General features: G+C 43.1%; 2 protein-coding genes across 2 annotated transcripts; both read right to left on the bottom strand.

The window, feature by feature from the left end:
- Window positions 1-2,165: 2,165 nt before the first annotated feature.
- PtA15_3A499 (uncharacterized protein) lies at window positions 2,166-4,150 on the bottom strand (the record flags this gene model as incomplete). The annotated part of the gene is made up of 8 exons (XM_053167473.1): window positions 2,166-2,186; window positions 2,273-2,555; window positions 2,633-2,882; window positions 2,987-3,151; window positions 3,225-3,509; window positions 3,603-3,759; window positions 3,838-3,965; window positions 4,081-4,150. The coding sequence occupies 8 exons, from the start codon at window positions 4,148-4,150 to the stop codon at window positions 2,166-2,168; spliced, it is 1,359 nt and encodes a 452-aa protein (XP_053018687.1).
- A 6,062-nt stretch (window positions 4,151-10,212) lies between these two features.
- PtA15_3A498 (uncharacterized protein) lies at window positions 10,213-11,189 on the bottom strand (the record flags this gene model as incomplete). Its single annotated transcript, XM_053167472.1, has 4 exons — window positions 10,213-10,489; window positions 10,551-10,648; window positions 10,711-10,863; window positions 10,926-11,189. The coding sequence occupies 4 exons, from the start codon at window positions 11,187-11,189 to the stop codon at window positions 10,213-10,215; spliced, it is 792 nt and encodes a 263-aa protein (XP_053018686.1).
- Between the last annotated feature and the right edge of the window lie 6,015 nt (window positions 11,190-17,204).

Genomic DNA, 17,204 nt, shown 5'->3' with positions numbered 1-17,204 from the left:
AGTTAAGTCAAGGTTGGATTGCGGTGCCAAATCACTTTGGCCATATATCCTGTCCTCCTCACAAAAATGATCTAGTGAATTTTGTATTTTTTTGCTTTTCAAAATTCACATGTGCACATGCAAGTTAACCTTTTTGCACTTTGCTAATAGTCACCCTGATGTACGCGCGTACATTGAGGTGGAAATATCACAGGATGGGCCTTTCACAGCCACATGAAAAGTGAAAAATTTGTTTTGAGAGACCAATTGTCCCCCTGATGTACGCGAGTACATGAGGGGGAAAAATCACAGGCTGGGCCTTTCACATCTCCATGGAAAGGACACACTGGTCATGGAGCCAAGAAAGGACTATATTCTGGATGAGTTCTGGATGAATTTTAGATGAGTTCTGGATGATTTTTTGGCAAGTTATGGTTTATTTCAGGATGATTTCCAACTGATTTCCACGCTGACTTCCAGTCTTGTTCATACCTATTTGCTATTGCTTTACCAAAGGCCTCCAGCACAGTTATGGAAAAAATTTACGGTAAGGCACTCCCTGGGGAGTGGGAACATATCTCCCCTGGTGTCTGTAGGAGATCTTCATGAGATTAAGTCAAGAATATCTTTTATCACTCAGATTTGGTGGTTGAAAATATTCTTTCCTATAGAAACAATTGTTTGGGTTGAACCACAAATCTTGTTTTGCTCCCAAGATTTGCACCTGCATTCACCATTAAGGTGTAATCAGTTTTATCAGTATTGGAGCAGGGATGCAGAAGTGGTTTTCTTTGCTTAGCACTTTCCACAGCTCACAGAATCTTTTTCAATTTGTGATTCCAAATCTTCCCTTGTTGGTCTGCAATCTCACACTCCTCAATCGCACTTGGTGTAAATCTAATCAATGCAAGGAATTTTGTATAATTTTTGATGCTCCAAATACTTTTTGTTTTTTTATATTCATTCTTCTGAATTCATTTTGCACACTCATTCTTGAATCCCATGAATTCAAGTTTGTGGGTTGGCCTTCTGGAATGAGCTTTTGGGTGTACAAATGTATCTGTCCAGTGACTGTACATAGCTATCACTTACATGTCACAGACCACAAATTCATGGTTTGAGAAGTTGGAGTCTTCATCTTACATTCTACCATATAGGATCCAGAACCCCTCCAGAACCCCAGATCCCAGAAACATCTTCCTCTCTGTAGATCTGACCCTAACCCTCTGTGCCTTGGCCATGTTAGTGCTCAATGGGTTCACCAGCCACCAACATTGTGGGGTTTTTCTCAGCCCAGTAGGATTTCTCTTCCCTTCCACTGTATCCTAATCTTGTTGGATGAACCAAGACAAAGGTATGTGTATTGGAAATAAAGAATGCAGTTGGTCAAGGGAAAAGAATGCCTTCTCCTTTTTCATATCTATCTCTCCATGATACCTTTGTCAAAAGCATTGCCCTATGTTGAGGGTACATTGACTAAGGTAGATAGATGCTGTTGAGATGAGCAAGGACAACATCCAAGTATAACCATAATTCAGTTTAGCAAGTGATCAGTAGGTACACAACAATCAGACCAGAAGTTGGTGAGAACTTGGATAAGTTGCATGTGCATAGAGAGAATAGCTACAGGGGTACAATCAGCATACAACAACTGAATGGCAGGTTAGATTCCTTGCAGTCTCTCATTGGAATGGCCAAGACCAAGGACAGTGCTAGACATGGCTGAAGCATCACAAAGGCACCACACTCCCTGAAGCTGAGGGCACACATGGTCAGCAGCACCCCCATCATGTCATCCATCAACATTTATAAACTTTTAAGATTTTTTCAGATTTTTGGAACCCTCAGCTACCGTGTAAGCAAATGCGAAGAAGCAAAAGAAAAAGAGAAAGGAAGAAAGTGTATGTACATTACATGTCTGATCAATCAAAAAAGACGGCCGTAACAAAAAAAAAGTGTGTACATACAAACATAAGTATGTGTATATATGTATATCTGAATGTAAAAGATGTAAGTTCTAGGGCAGAAGTATACATTATATACTTCTTTTTTTGGGTGGAAAAGACATTAAAAAATGAAGGAAAACCCCTGTAATTTTTTTATGGTTGTTTTGTGCTTTTTTTCGGATGGCTGGGTGGATGGATGGATGGAGGAGTGGGAACGGAGGGGGGTGCGTCGGGTGGGGTCTATTTGGAGAACAAAAAGAGCTAAAGATGTGTCCCCCGAAAAAAAGAGAGAGAAAAGTGAGCAAGCCAAGCAAGGCACGCAGAATGATGAGAGGGGTTTCACTGACGTTGTTGGTAGCGGCGATAGCGATAGTATCTTCTCTAGGATGCCACGAAGCGTGCATGATCCGTTTACTGAAATCGATGTTCTCAGTTTCCTGGACAGACTTATTGGCTCCCCCAGGGTGTTGTTGGGCCCCAGAGGCAGAGCCGGGCAGGCCGGGTCGGGCGCCGGCCGCGCCGATCTTCTTGGCCTTGAAGGCCGACTTGTCCGCTTGGAGCACGATGTCCGTCGTCACTTCTTTATCGTAGATATGGAAATAGTTGTTATACGAGCCGGACAAGATATGGCTTCCAGCGTCCCACAAACAACACAATATCAACTGGGTTTTTTTGGGTGGAATGGGAAGGGGAAGGGGGGGACGTACTTGCCGTCGCCGGAGAAGGTGCCCTCGAACTTATCGAAGATACAGTCGTTCTCATAGAGGTCGCATAACTTGCCCTTAAGATGGTCGTGGACGGAGATGGTCTTGAGCGGGGCCTTGTCCATGTTGATGTCCCAGATCCGCAGATAGAGATAGTCGCGCGAGAGGATGTATCGGCCGTCTTTAGAGAACTTGACGTCGGCGACGGAGGAGATGATCTCGGAGAAGAAGGACTTATTCGACGGGTCTTCTTCTTCCTCATACACTTCACACACACACACACACCACAAATCAGTTTCGAAATTATCCTCTGTTGACTAAATAAACAAGAGAATGAAAATGAGGAAGAGACTGAACGTTTCGCATGCGTGTCGCACAGTGCTGAGCTCCGCATGTCCGCCAACTTAACGGTGCCTTTTGAGCTCGAATAGCAGAACAAGTTGCACGACAGAGGATGGAAGTCCGCGGCGGTGATGACCTCGGTGAGCTCCTCCATATTAGCGGGTTTGATATCCAAGATATCTGTATGGGAAGGTCCGGACCAGGAAAATCAGCGGGTACTGCTGCAGGGAAAAGGCCGGAGGAGAAGACGGACTGAAGCTCTGATCGGAGATGGACAGGTTCCACAAGTTGATGCGCAGGTCGTCGGCGCTCAGATAGGTCTCCCCGTCCGAGTTGATGCTGATCGAGTTGATGTGGTAGGCGTGCGCGTTGGCATAGACCTTGCGGGGGACGGCGGCGATGATGGTGTCGTGGAAGGCCATCCGGGGCAGCTTGAGCGTCGTCACCGGTTGCGGCTGGAAGCCCGCGGGCATGTGGTTGTTCTCGGCTACGACTTTCAACGACTTCTCGAAGACCTTCCATAACTTGATCGTCTTATCTGTGTGTTCCTTCATCATCAGTCAGTCATCTCGGTCGTTTGGCGTTCTCAGTGGGGAAAAAAGAACAAAAAAAAACTCTTTTCATTATGTACCATTTGTCGAGAGTAGGAAATGGGCCGAGTTTTGCCGTTTACACCATCGGATCTTGTTGATCTTCTCCTCGATCTCCAATGATTTTAAGTAATCAAACTCGGGTTCGTGGGATTGAAACTCGGTATAAAATTTATATTCGCATCCTTTTTTTCCTGACTGTAGGTAGAGGAAGATAAGCAAGTTTCTCAGAGGGGGGAGGGATTGAGTAATAATCAGAGGGGATGGATGGCTGACCTCGTTTCGTTCGAATAGCACGACCCTTCCGCCTTTGTCGCCCGTTGCTAGATAGTCGCCGGTATGATCGAACTCGACCGTCGAGATGATATCTGCCTCGGTGATGTCCTCCACTTCGCCCTTGTCGCCTGTTTCGATCAACACCGCCAGGCCAAATCGCAATCCAGCACAACATAACACACCCTCAATCTTAGCGTCACTCAGACTCCAGGCAAAAAAACAACAACAGGACGATTGACTGACCAAAACATTGTGCGAACCTCCAGCCTGACGAGTCGCCATCCAAGACATGTTGCGGAGGGGTAGCCGCCATACTAGGGGGGGGAGATGTCTTGTTCTTCTTGCGGTCGTGTGTGTTTCAATCTCCGGTCAATTTGAGGTCAGGTTGGGTGTTCTTCTTGGGCGTTCTTTTGCTGAGTGTCCAGTCTTCCTTCTTGAGATGGCGATAGTGGTCTGTGTTGGTAGCTGGTAGTGTTGGTGATGGTGTGAGCTCTGCTGTTTCCCGTGTCAGTTGTGAGTCTTCCCCCTGTTTTCTGATGATGTCAGCCTGAGGATATTAGGGAACTCACTTTTGCTCGCTCGGGCTGTTTCAGCAGGGGCAGTAACAGGGCAGGGCGGGGAGCTCGACAGACTACCACGGGGGAAAATCACAAAACACACATCTTCATTTTCACGATGATTCATACAGTGCCCCCCACGACTCTCAACTACCCCACACCTGCAAAAAAAAATTGAACTTTGAACAATGTGTTCAAAGTCACCAGACATGTATCACATGTAAACTATACATTTTTGAGCCCTAAAGACGTAGGAGAGCTCAAAAATATAACTTTGAAGTCTGTGCAATGCCTCAAAAAAAAGTTTCATTTTTTTCAGATGCAAAATTTGGAACAGCTGGTTTTAAGACCATAGTATGTGGTTACAGACATGTACTATGGACTTATAGAATATTTATTATGTATTTAGAGACTAAATTATCTATGTACATACATACTACAGGTGTAGGTATTTATGTAAACATGTACCTCCTTAGTTATTGTTGATTGCCATATCCATCAGTACACTCTTTGGAATGTGGCAATGTGAAGAATATTTCTTCATTGCTCTCTTGGCAGCGGGTCCAGTGAAATTTCAATGACTTTGGACTATTATCATGCATGTTACCAGGTCTGGTTGGTGAAATGTGACATTTGCATCAAAAAATGGGCCAAAAAGAGCCCAGCATCAGCCCACTTTTAAAAGAGTTTTTGGAAAAAAAATCTCCAAAATTTGGAACCCCCCTGTAGGGGTAGTTGAGAAGTCGTGGGGGGCACTGTATTCAGATTAGATTGACCCTTCTTCTTAACAGCAACACCTATTCTATTGTTGGTTCTCTATGTATCCCTGAGAAGCTCTAGTACGTCATGCACGTCATGCCAATCATTTTTTTGCTGTGTGACAAAACACTCCCACCGGCAGAAAGACGATCTTGCAAGTTCTTGCAGGACATGGCAGGAAAAAAGCTCTCCTTGGACTTGTGTGTCTGTTTCCACTGCGTACATATCCTCAACCACCCACCATACAACAGAAAAAACAAATTAGGGCAAACAGGAGACCAGCATCCATCCAACTGACCACAGCATTTATATAACACTGAGAAATAATATTGACAGCAATGAGACACAAAACCTGTTTGGCATTTGCTTTACTCAAAAAAGAAGAAGTGTTTTATAGGATATCTGACAAGAAGAAAGTGGAACAAAAAGATAAAACAAGAGAGATTTAGCACACTCCTCTAAAAGAGTGTGCTTTGGCACACTCCAACACTAGAGATTGCACCAATTACTTCTTGGAAAGTACTTGGCACCCATGGGGGATTACTTCCAGGATAACAAAAAGTACTTGCCTACAGGCAACAATGGGTAGCTACCTTATGTTGTGTTATCTGCGCGATTTTGGTAACATAAATACCCTTATTAACCGCGGCTCCCCAATACATTATCTGTAACAAGGTCTTTGCAGGCCTCATGTGTAAGGTAACAGCATCTTTTTTTAAGGTTTTTACTGTGTATAACAAAGTAATGGGCACAAATAGGCTCTTTGCAGCCCAAAATTGATCATTCATCTTGCACCCCGCAGGCGCCAATAACATAACAAACATAAGTATTTTTCTCTTGGATTTTGGTGGTACCATAGCACACTGCCATTACAAGTAACTGTAACAATAATTCCTAAAATACTGTTACGTTGTGGCGCTCCATTGGGGTGACAATGCCAAAATCACATTGTAGAGGTATTGGGACAGCATATAAATATCTATCATTCATTATAAGAGGAGAAGTAATATATTATATAAGAAGTGTATGTGTACATGGGAGGGATGGACTCATGGAGTCATTTTAAAAAATGGAACGGAAGACCAGGCTTACATAGGATGGATGATGGATGGTGTTAACACAGATGGAATGGAAGAATAGGATTATGTAGGATGGATGGCGTGAGCAGGGATGGAATGGAGGACCATGACTAGGGAGGATGGCAGAGAGGTGAAGTGACAGAATTAACATTACATTACTGTTATTGGTAACATAACTACCCATTTTTGCTACAGGTTCCTGGTGCAGGTGCTGAGATTTTCAGCTGAAAAACAGGCAAGTATTTGCTCTTGCTATATACTTGCAGCTGCTAACCAGGGGGGAAAGTGTGGCAATCTCTGGATAGTGCCAGGCCTTAATTCTGTCAGTCAAATGGTCTGATGTGAGTTAGATGTTAGTTGCAAATCTTTGTTTAACTTTCTTCCTGTAGGAATACCAGACCAGACCACCTGCAGCTCCCGTCAGGGAAGACAGCGCGGTTAAGCCCAGACTACCCGCAGCAACCGCAAAGGAAGCTCGCGCGGTTAACTAAAGCCTCAAACCCAGCTGTGCAAAGAGGTAAGACCACTCGAGCAGTCCAGACCCAGACCTAACCCAATCTCAAGCTGACAAGCCCCGCTTGATCTCTTGCAGATACAGAAACCGCAACGGCAACTGCACCGGGGAAAGGAAGATTAAACTCAGCCTCCGAGTACGTGCTTGAGGAGAGATAGAGTTAGAGTTCAGAAAAAGCTGACCAACCTCTTTCTCACAGATCCCTCACAGACCTTCTTGGCAATCAGACCCCAGCCACCCTACTCAATAGGATCACGGCCAGCACCACAATTGGTGAGTAGCCCATTCCTTGAGACCAAGGAAAGAACAGACAGCTGACTGGATTCAAACTACGTTTGATAAGCAGATCAAAAATCCGCGCACCCATACAGAAAGGATAAGACCAGGTTATTTGATTAACTGGCTCCTGCGTTGGTAAGCTCAGAAACCAAACCTAGACTAGAACCATAGAGTGAGAGGAGAAGCTAACAAAGGCGCACTACACAGGCAACACTGGGTCGCTATGCTACGCTACACTACGCTATTTCAGCGCTACGCGTTAGCGTAGCGGCAAAAAGCGCCCGGCTATTTTGCATAGCGTTAGCGCGCTGTTAGCGCCGCTACGCTACGCTAATTTTCAGCGGCGCTAACAGCGCGCCAATTCTTTGTTAGCGTTAGCGCGCCGCTACAGTCGCTACGCTACGCTGCGCTGCGCTACAGCGCTTTTAGCGGAAAAAAAGCCCTTTTTTCCCGCTAAAGGCGCTGTAGCGCAGCGTAGCGCGCGCTCTTTTGCGCCCTGCATGTTTAGCGTTAGCGCAATTGCGCGCATCTGCGCTAACGCTACGCTATCAGCTAAAATAGCTGCGCACCGCGTGCGCGTAGCGTTAGCGCATATGCGTGCAATTGCGCTAACACTACGCTAAAAAATAGCGCATTTGCGCTGCGCTACGCTACGCTAACCGCTATGGTTAGCGTAGCGACCCAGTGTTGACACAGGCCCGCCTTCTCATCTCACATCTCATCATAAGCTCAGCAGCTCAGACCAATCAACTCAGGAGAAATAACCCTAAAAGCAAAGCACCCACTCGTGCTGCTTTCAGGTAAATAGCACAAACAAATTCCTTTTTCTTCATCTTAATAAAATATATGTAAATACAGATTATTAAGATAAAGAAAAACATTTTCAGTTGCTCCAATTTTTTCACTTCCCAACAGATATTTGACTGTAGGTGAAGTGGTTGTGGGATGATCTGTAACTCAATTCCAACACCTGGAAATATCTTAGTTGGAATTTTCTGTTTGGTTCATATCAAACAAAATCCTGGATGTGAGCTTCAATTCACAACATGTTTTGCCAAGAATGTAACTATCCTGATGCTCAAAGATATCCTTGACCAAGTGACAAGGAAGATTTTTCAGGGCTGATTTTTTTCAATCAAAACCCACATAAAATCACATAATGAAAGATAGCTGTAAAATATAGCAACCACAAAGGAGATAACTGGTAGATTAATGCTTGTGGGATATTTCTGCCATGCCTTTTCCCTTCATCAATTGGGAGGAAAGTTATGTAAAATTAAATTTATCTTTTTTGAGTATCACACAGTGTCAAATCTGGGAAATCCTCTGTAACCTGGCTTCCCTCCCTGTAATATGAAATGTGAACAATCAAAGAGGCCTTTTAACCAACCATGTTTACCAAGTGATGGTCCGCTTATGCAGGCTAAAGTTTGCCATGTCGTCAGCTGTTCATTTGGGACCATGCACCTTTTGTATGTGAATACACATTGCACAATTTTCCCTCACTTGACCTCCATCTGACTGAAAAATGCAGCGGCTCAAGGTTAAAATCATTAAGCTTCACAGGGGGAAGAGGGAAGATTGGTGGATATCAACAGGTGCATCAATATTTTGATGATCCTGGAACCAGTAAAAGAAAGATTTCAATAGCTAGTCTGAGAACTTTGAGGTGAAAATTCAATTCTGAAATTTCCACACACATCTCAGCATGGGTCATACCGTTTGTCTTCTAGATTTATCATCTTCACAACTTTTTGCTGCCTGTTTTGGGCAATTTTTTCCTCCAGGTAGCATGCCTTCATCACAACTACCATAATGCCCATGTCCATTGTGCAACAAAATGGGGTTGATTGCTCTTATTGTGATGATACACAAATCACTCTTTGTTTGGAATATTTGATTTATTTTCAGCCAGTAGTAGTAGACAAATGGACTAAACAAAATAATGAAAGAAAAAAATTTGATAAGTTGAGAACCATGCAATCAAGAAGGAAAATAAGAAAAGAAATAACACACAGAGCAAAGATGCTATCTATACTGGAAACTGAACAACGTAAACAACACTTGATATAAAACAAGGCTATAACACAATACACTAAAGAGAGAAACAACAGCAGTTCCTGAAAGGGATGAGTGCGCTGTGTGCTGCCTTCGCGGTGCTCTGGAAAAGAGATGAGGAGTCAAGTGATAGTAGAAGTTGGGGGGGGCGGGGATTCTTTGAGAGACAACAGGGTCTGGATTCCCATTGGAAGTAGTTTGTTGTTGAGGATCTGGAAAAGAAAGGAGTCCAGCAAAAAAAGGGCAGAAGATGTGATCATCAAGGGATTCAGAAAGGGACAAAAAGCCGGCGGAGAGGCTTGGAAAACTCAGAAGCGCGTAGGGTAGAATCAGTAAGGTTTGGATCTTGATGAGTGATCTGAGAAGGTTCAGAAAAAGTCCCATTCTTCCCCATCATCTGAGTTTGATCTGAAATCAGACTTCTGCGTTTGTGAAATGCTGCAGACAGGTCATGATACACCCGCGCGCCTCAGCACGCAAAAAAAAACAAAACCAAGAAGACAAAACAAAATAAAAAACCAGGAAAAGAACCCGAATAAACCAACCCTCCTGATGCAAACCCATCCAACACGCACATACTAGAGAAATCGCGGCGGCGCCGCGGAATAGATTCAAGTCCAAGCACCAGGACATGGTCTGGAAAATTCAGAACCAAGCTATAATCTACAACAACACCCATTAAATAGTGTAATGTATGCCTCACGGAACCTAGAGCTTTGATCTGCAGAACATTGAAGTGATTCCATTTCAAGTCCAAATAGATGTTTGTCATATTGCTTTTATGAACGTTATGAAGAGATTATGGTGTGGCTGGCAATGATCCTTTGACACATCAAAAACAACAGAAGAAAAACGGAGTTGACGGAAGAACAGAGACTATAATGCAATGGTGTGTCTTCTAAGGAAATGAAAAAAAAAAAAAACGCAAGAGTAGGACATTTGATTGAAAGTCAGGAATCGGACTCGGTATGTGTCAGATCAGGAACAGCAAATGACCAGGACAGAATCCTGCAGCAAAGGGCAAGGTAAGTTGTGATGTACATGTAGTGGAGCCGCACAAAACAATGGACATTATTGAACACAGGATCAAGGCTGATTATAATGGAGGAGACTATCTAATAGCTAAGGCTCAAGGAACTGGGTCTGAGCAGTTCATTGGAGGGATGGGCATTGCATCTGACGGTGCAAAAAGCTCTTTTTTGGCCCGTTTAGCATCAGCAAGAATATCTTTTTGGCTTCTTTTCTTGGAACCTGTGCTTGCAATCGTATTGTAGTAATTTTCAGATTTGACATTGCTATGTTCAGGTCCTTCGTCAGTCGTAGGCGAGACCTGTGAGCCCTTGGCCGTCTCGTCATCAATTTGAATTGCTTTAGAAGCGGAGCTTCTGGCGTCCTCCAGAGATATCCTGTTGAATTGTGGCATATTAACAAGAGCAAAAACTTAAGGGTTGATGTTAGGAAACCTACAATCCAGGGCGTCGGCGCATAGCAGCATTGTTGTTGGACTTGATGTTCGAGCTCAGGGTATTGGTCTGATGACCTGAGGCGATGGAAACTGATAAAGCCTGTTCCAATACACCAAAATATCAGAGAAAGAGGCGACGGGCTATGCAAATCGTCGACGTACATTCACAATCCACATAAATGCTTCTTGGTCGTATCCACAAATATTGCCGGAAATAAGAACTTCGTAACCAATTTGGAATAGACCAAAGGTGTTCGCCAAATTTTTTTGTCCACCAATCTTATATTGGGTCTTGAACTGAACCTGTTGTTTGGTCTATGATTGGCGAGTTAGAGGTGTCTTTGATCAGGTTTAAAACAGCGTATAAGAGCACTTACCAAGGGATCATAATCAGTGTGCTGGACAGTGACCATTAAGTTCCGAACGGATCCGTTTGGGAGCTCTTCCCGGGTTTCGTGTTTTGCGGTGACAATCCCAAAACCAACAACTGAGCTCTTGTCAGCGAACTTGATAGGAGACGTGTCGGATTCGCCAATATCCAAGATCAAGTCAGCATCATAATGAAACACAGGAGTAACATTAGAGTTTGCGGGGTGGAGATATGTGTCGGTGTTGCGAGTGAGTTTTATTTTGAACAGCATGTCAGAAATTTGTGTTGAGGTAGAGGGTGTTGCCGATGTTGAAGAGGAATACAGGAAGATGAGAAACAAAGATTGAGAAGGTACATATCAAATTTTTGATAGAGGAATAGTGGCGGTAATGTGCGGGGTGTAGTTTTGCATTGCGAGTTGCAATATCTATACGGCAGGAGTGTCGAGTCTAAAGAGACGGAAAGTTTATTTTTCTGAGATGACTTGAGCGGCGAGAGTCTGAGGATGCTGGAGAGGTGAGGATGTGTAAAGTGATGAGTTGAAGAAGAATAGGCGTGAAGTGGTTTACATTGGATTAGGAAATGAGAAATGGGTTTTGATTAATCCATTTGCGGTGAGGTGAGATGTAGTTTAGGGTAAATAACTGGTTCTGGAAATGCTTAGCAAGGTTGGAATTTGTGGAGTAAAACTTAGCATCAATTGATGCGGATGGGGAGGAATTGGATTCGGTGAATGCTAAGTGTCAGCCCTTGGCTAGTCCAGACAGCGCCAAAGCTGACACTGCACGCGCAGCAGAAGAGCTGTGCGCGCATAGTGCCGCTCCAGGCACAGTACGCGCCGAGGACAGCGAGTGCGCGAGCAAGCGCAACTAAGTAGAGCTCCACAACGCTCACGGGTTGTCGAGCTCGAGTGAGCACATTCCACGCGAGTGTTCTACGCGTGGGCATGGTATGTCAAACTCGAGTGAGAACAATCCACGCGAAGTTGTCACGCGTGGGTCTAGTAGAACGTTGTGGAGGCCTGACTCCTAAGTGTGGCCATCACAGTCGAGTATAAAATACCTGGGGCCTCTCCGCTCCACAAAGGGTTCCTCAGATTATTCTTTAGATTACCAAGCCCGTCATCCTTGTTTGATACAAAACGACCGGGGCTTTCATCTAGTTACATCTCATCCTTTCTTATATCTTCGAATACTCCTTACTCCTCGACTCCGCCTCCGCCTCCAAATCCCTGTCACCGCCTTCACCCCTCCGCAGTTCACACTTCCTCGTCTTAACGGTTCTTTCCGCTCGCTACCCTACTAGGTAAGCTTGAGCTTGTGAACCTTCTTAGGTTCTGGTACGACTTAGCTCTACCAGCCCCTCCAACGGAGGCGCGGCTTTCTCCTCCCGTATCCCGGTTGAGTCAAGCGTGTTTTCCTATTTAGGAACTCACAACCTGTTCATTTCTATTCAGGGTGTCGCCACTTTAGAGACGCGCCCTGACACTAAGGGAGGAGGAACTTCTTGTTTGCTGGAAATAGTATGTGGACTGTGTGAGGATTGGTAATAGGAAATGGCTGAATATTGGGAATATAATTGGAAATTGTTTGAGGGGATGGAAAGGAATTTCGGAATTGGGAGTTGGGTACATTGTACCGTTTGGTTTTGATTTGAAGCTATCAAGGTTGTGGGAAAGGCAAATTAGAATTGGATTGTTTGGCTCAGGAAAAAATTTGAGTTGAGGTCGAGTGATACGGTGTGGAACTACTTAAAGGGGAGAATAGAGCTTGGAAGGTAAATGGATAGCAACACTAGTACTAATGTAAGCTATGCAAGGGTGCTGATGAGGCTGCCTTCCTGACTAATGCTGAGGGGATGAGAGTAACACTAAGAAAAAAGAAGAAAAGGTGTGGCTGATTTCTGCTTGATCTTAGGAGCTAGTACTATGAGCTTTAACTACTGACTACTGAGGGTAAGAGAGATGGAGGATTGATGAGAGTGGGGAACTTATAATTTCTGTATCCAAAATTATCTATAAATTCTGTATATATTTCTCTGCATCAGGTACAAGTGAGGGGGGGGAAGACAATTCTTATAGTAAGGAGGGATGAGCACAGACAATGAAGAGTTCTGGCTATGAGAATGAAGGTTGTACAAATGAGGAAGAGTGATGTGAACATAGTAACAGTATGTAATGATGAGCAATGCTGAAAAGGGAATGCTGGTTATGGGAATAAAAGAATGTACTAATGGGGAAAAGTGATGAGAACATAGTAACAACTTGTAATGATGAGCACTACTGAAAGAGGTAAGCACAGATCTAATGATGTAATGTGTACAATAGCCATAGTACATAATGAGGAATGTATGTAAAGGGTTTAGTATGTGAAAGTAATTATGTAAAAGGGATGTACTGTAATGATTCCAGTAAGTTACTAATGAATTGAGTATTGTAACTAATGAAGACTGTAGATTATCTGTAAGTCTTATATCCTCTATAACTATTGAACCATTGAAGATAAGGGTATACTATGTATGAGGGACTATATGTGAAATTTGATGTAGAATCTGAATATGCAATAATAATGAGGTATTTGTGAAGGGTTATGGGGAAATGTTCAATGTAATGATGAATATATGTAAAAGAAAGCAATAAAATACTACTTATGGTTTGGAATGGAGCACCACATCCTCCCCCAACTTATTGTCTGTCCCCAGGCAATGCACCAAAGAGAAGAGTGATCCAGAAAGAGTTGAAGAATGTTGAGTCCAAGAGTCCAAAGTCCAAAGTCCAGTGTTCTTCCTCCAAAAGGTGAAATCCAAAGTCCTGAGTAGTAATCCAAATCCAAAGAGTCCAGCGTCCAAAGCCAATTAGAATCCAAGTATAATCCAAGTCCAGTATATCTGAGTCCAAGGTATCCAAGTCCAATCCAAAGTCCAATAGTCCTATGTATCCAGAGTATCCATAGTCCAGTATCCAATCCAAAGAGTCCAGTATCCAAAAGAAGGTCCAATTATCAATGAGGGGTGAATGTTTAAGAAGATCTAACTCTGCTGAAGGCAATATCCTTGAGACAGACACATATTAGACTAATTTCCACTCTGGAGAATACAATAATTTTCCCGCCTAACTGAGGCTAAGGAAGAATGCAATGATTGATGATGATTGATTGATGGGATTGATAATTGTAGTTTCTGAAGGTTGTGAATGATTTGGAGTTGAATGACTGAATTTCTGAGTATCTGAGTATATAATGTAAAGTTCAGTGAAGAGAATTTGAAGTCCAGAGAAGTTGATAAGCTGTCCAAAGAATATTCTTGCTCAAGTTGGGTGGTTTCTGAGCTGCAATGTGCTGGAAGAAATTGGTTATAATGGTGAATGAATGAGTGATTGATTTGTTGGTTGAATAATTCCTAGAATACAGGGTGAAGATGATGAAGAAAATTCCAATATTGTGGTGGTTGGTTGTCCAGTAATTGCTATGAGATGGTAAGAAATAATTATGGATGGATGGATTCATTGATGGATTGAATTCATTGATGATCCATCATTCTCTTCTCCATGATGATGATTTTTTTCTTTCCCTTCCTTTCCTTCCATTATTCTTGAGTACTTGACTCCTTTTAATTTCCCCATGTCCACTACAAAAAAAAGCGTTAATTTTTGTACAGATGAGGAATGGAACATGTGTCCATGCGCGCGTGCTGTCGAAAGAGGGGACCAGTTGTCTGAGCGGGGGCTCCAAGCGGGAGGCGCGCGTGCGGAATGACGAAAAGAAAAATAGAAATTGATCGACCTGTATCTCCGGAACGGCTCGATGAAAATTCTTGAAACCAAGTTCATTCGAAAGAGGCGATTCTGCAGATTAAAATGGTATATACTGGTTATTTTTAAGGGTTGAGTATCGATTGTGTAGGGCCGGTTGAAGATCCAAGCAAGACCCGCGGGCGCGCGTAGTAGTAAAGCCGTGCAGATTAAGAGACCACTTCCTCCAGATATAACTCAAAAACCCGTCGATGAAATTTTCTAATTACGAGCTCATTTGAAAGGCAAGAAGGAGGAGATGAAACTAGAATAGATTGATATTGAGATTCCTTTCGGCCGATAGGTCGCCGTAAACGTTTAATGAATGGCACCCGCGGGGCCGCGTAAATCCTAGGGAAACTTTGAGGGGTTATAACTTCTAAACGGCTCGATAGAATCGTCCAGAACCGAGTTCAAATGAAAGGCAAGATCGCATTTATGAAGACTGTAATGATCAATATTAAATTTGAAGCCGGCCGACCGATTATTCGAGCGATTAAAGCTTTATTATGATTTTCCGCGGTTTCCATCGTATAGGAGTTGAAGGGAGATGAATACATGATGAAATACTCTTAAGGTAACGCCAAGGAGCTGTCCAATTAGACTCCTGAAGCTGGCCAATCGATTGAAAAAAGTTATAGGCGAAAAGAATGACGTGAAAGCGTTCCAAGAATTTAATTAAACTGGGTCGAACACCAGAGTCAACATTAAGAAAATGAAAGAGAATCCGCGCCACACAATTCTGAAAGGTAAAGGCGTCCATAGTGACGTCATAAAATGAAGAAAAATGAGTATCTATAAGGCCCCAGGTCGTCGGCCAACGGAAAAGTTCCGTTATCGCATTCAATATCCGTAATGTTTGCCTCCAGCGCCACTTCCACGCCCTCATCGCCGAAAGAAAACCTCGATAACTCCTTAGATTATTCTTCAAACACGTCCATAACTTCATCTCAACTCGACGAAGCAGCCGTTATTAGCCCCTCTTACGATATCCCGTTTTCCATTCGTCGAGCGCACTCGGCCGTAGACAACGTCCACGCATATAACTCCGGCATGCGGGACAGTTTCAAACCCGAAGAAATCTACGCCTTGCGCCACTTTATCCAGCAAGGACTCCTTGCCTTTGCTCGTGAGGACCTCGACGACCCGGTTGCCGCACGAAACGCACGTCTGAGGTTGTATAGCCGATTTCACGACGCCTTTGCACATGTATGTCGAGTGGATTCTGTATGTAGATGAATAAGAATTTGAAAAGAAAGAAGATTGATTATAATACTGATATTTTTCCCTGTTTCTATTTTGATTTTTAGATGGATACTCATTCCATAATAGATGCCATGATAGAGGAAACTGAGGAAAAGAATGCCCTGGAGTTGTTAAGGGTGAGGGACCAAGTGGAAGAGGAGGAAGATGGTTGGAGGGTAGAAGCAGAAATGGGGAGGATAAGAGCTGAGGGTAAGTTCTATTTTTATTCTTTATTGAGGATTTTTACTAATGTTATGCTTTCTTTTGATGTCTTTTGATTTTTAGATAAGGAGAAGGGAAAAGAGAAGGAGAAAAGTGAAATGGAAGAGGGTGATGTAGTGATAAAAGAAGAAGAGGTGAGCTTTTGATTTTTATATTTAGTTATTTTTATTTGAGAGTGTTTTTGAGACTGATTTATATTGATTTATTTCTGATTTGTTTATAGATTTGATTTGATTTTGTTGTTATGTTATTGTGTAAGAAGATGAGAAAGAGAAAAGAGAAAAGAGATGAATTGATTATTCCTTATTTGTTTTTACCTGGAGTGGTATTCCTTGACATGAGTTGCAGCAAACCTTCTGGCTAATTCTGTGCCATCCAATTCTTCCAAGATGTAAGATCCTCCTGGGTTTTGAGCTTTGATTCTGTAAGGGCCATTCCATTTATTTTCAAAGAGCTTGCCAAACTGAGAGTCCAAAGATTTGTTATACACTACTACTAATTGACCTTTCTTTAGTGGCTGCCTTAATGTTTTCTTCTTTTTCCAATAGTCCACAGAGTTCTTCCTGGAATCCATAAGCTGCTGGTGTGCTTGCTGCAAGATGGTATCCCTGTTTTCAAGCTGCTGAGTCCTAGCCAATAAAAGATCCTGAGTTGATTCTACCTTTGACCAATCCACTCCAAAGAAGGTTTCCAATTCTAGGTCAATGGGTAAGATGGGGGGCTGTCCAAGAACTAATTCATAAGGTGAGTAACCAGTTGATCTTTTGGTGGAAATTCTGTCTGCAAATAAAACTAAAGGTAAATAATTCCTCCACTTCTTGCCTTCTTTTCCACAGAGCTTGACCAAGGTATCCTTAATTGCCTGATGTCCTCTTTCTACCATACCATTTGCTTCAGGATAATAAGGGGTGGTGACTTTGATTTTGATTCCAGATTTCAGAAGGGATTTTTGAAATTGTTGTCCAAATTCAGATCCTCCATCCACTGTGACTGACCAAGGGGCTCCATATCTGTAGATCCAGTTGTCCAAGA

This window comes from Puccinia triticina, chromosome 3A (assembly GCF_026914185.1).
Source record: "Puccinia triticina chromosome 3A, complete sequence".
NCBI lineage: Eukaryota > Fungi > Basidiomycota > Pucciniomycetes > Pucciniales > Pucciniaceae > Puccinia > Puccinia triticina.
The sequence above is the reverse complement of the archived record's forward strand: the minus strand, read 5'-3'. Positions and strand labels throughout refer to the sequence as shown.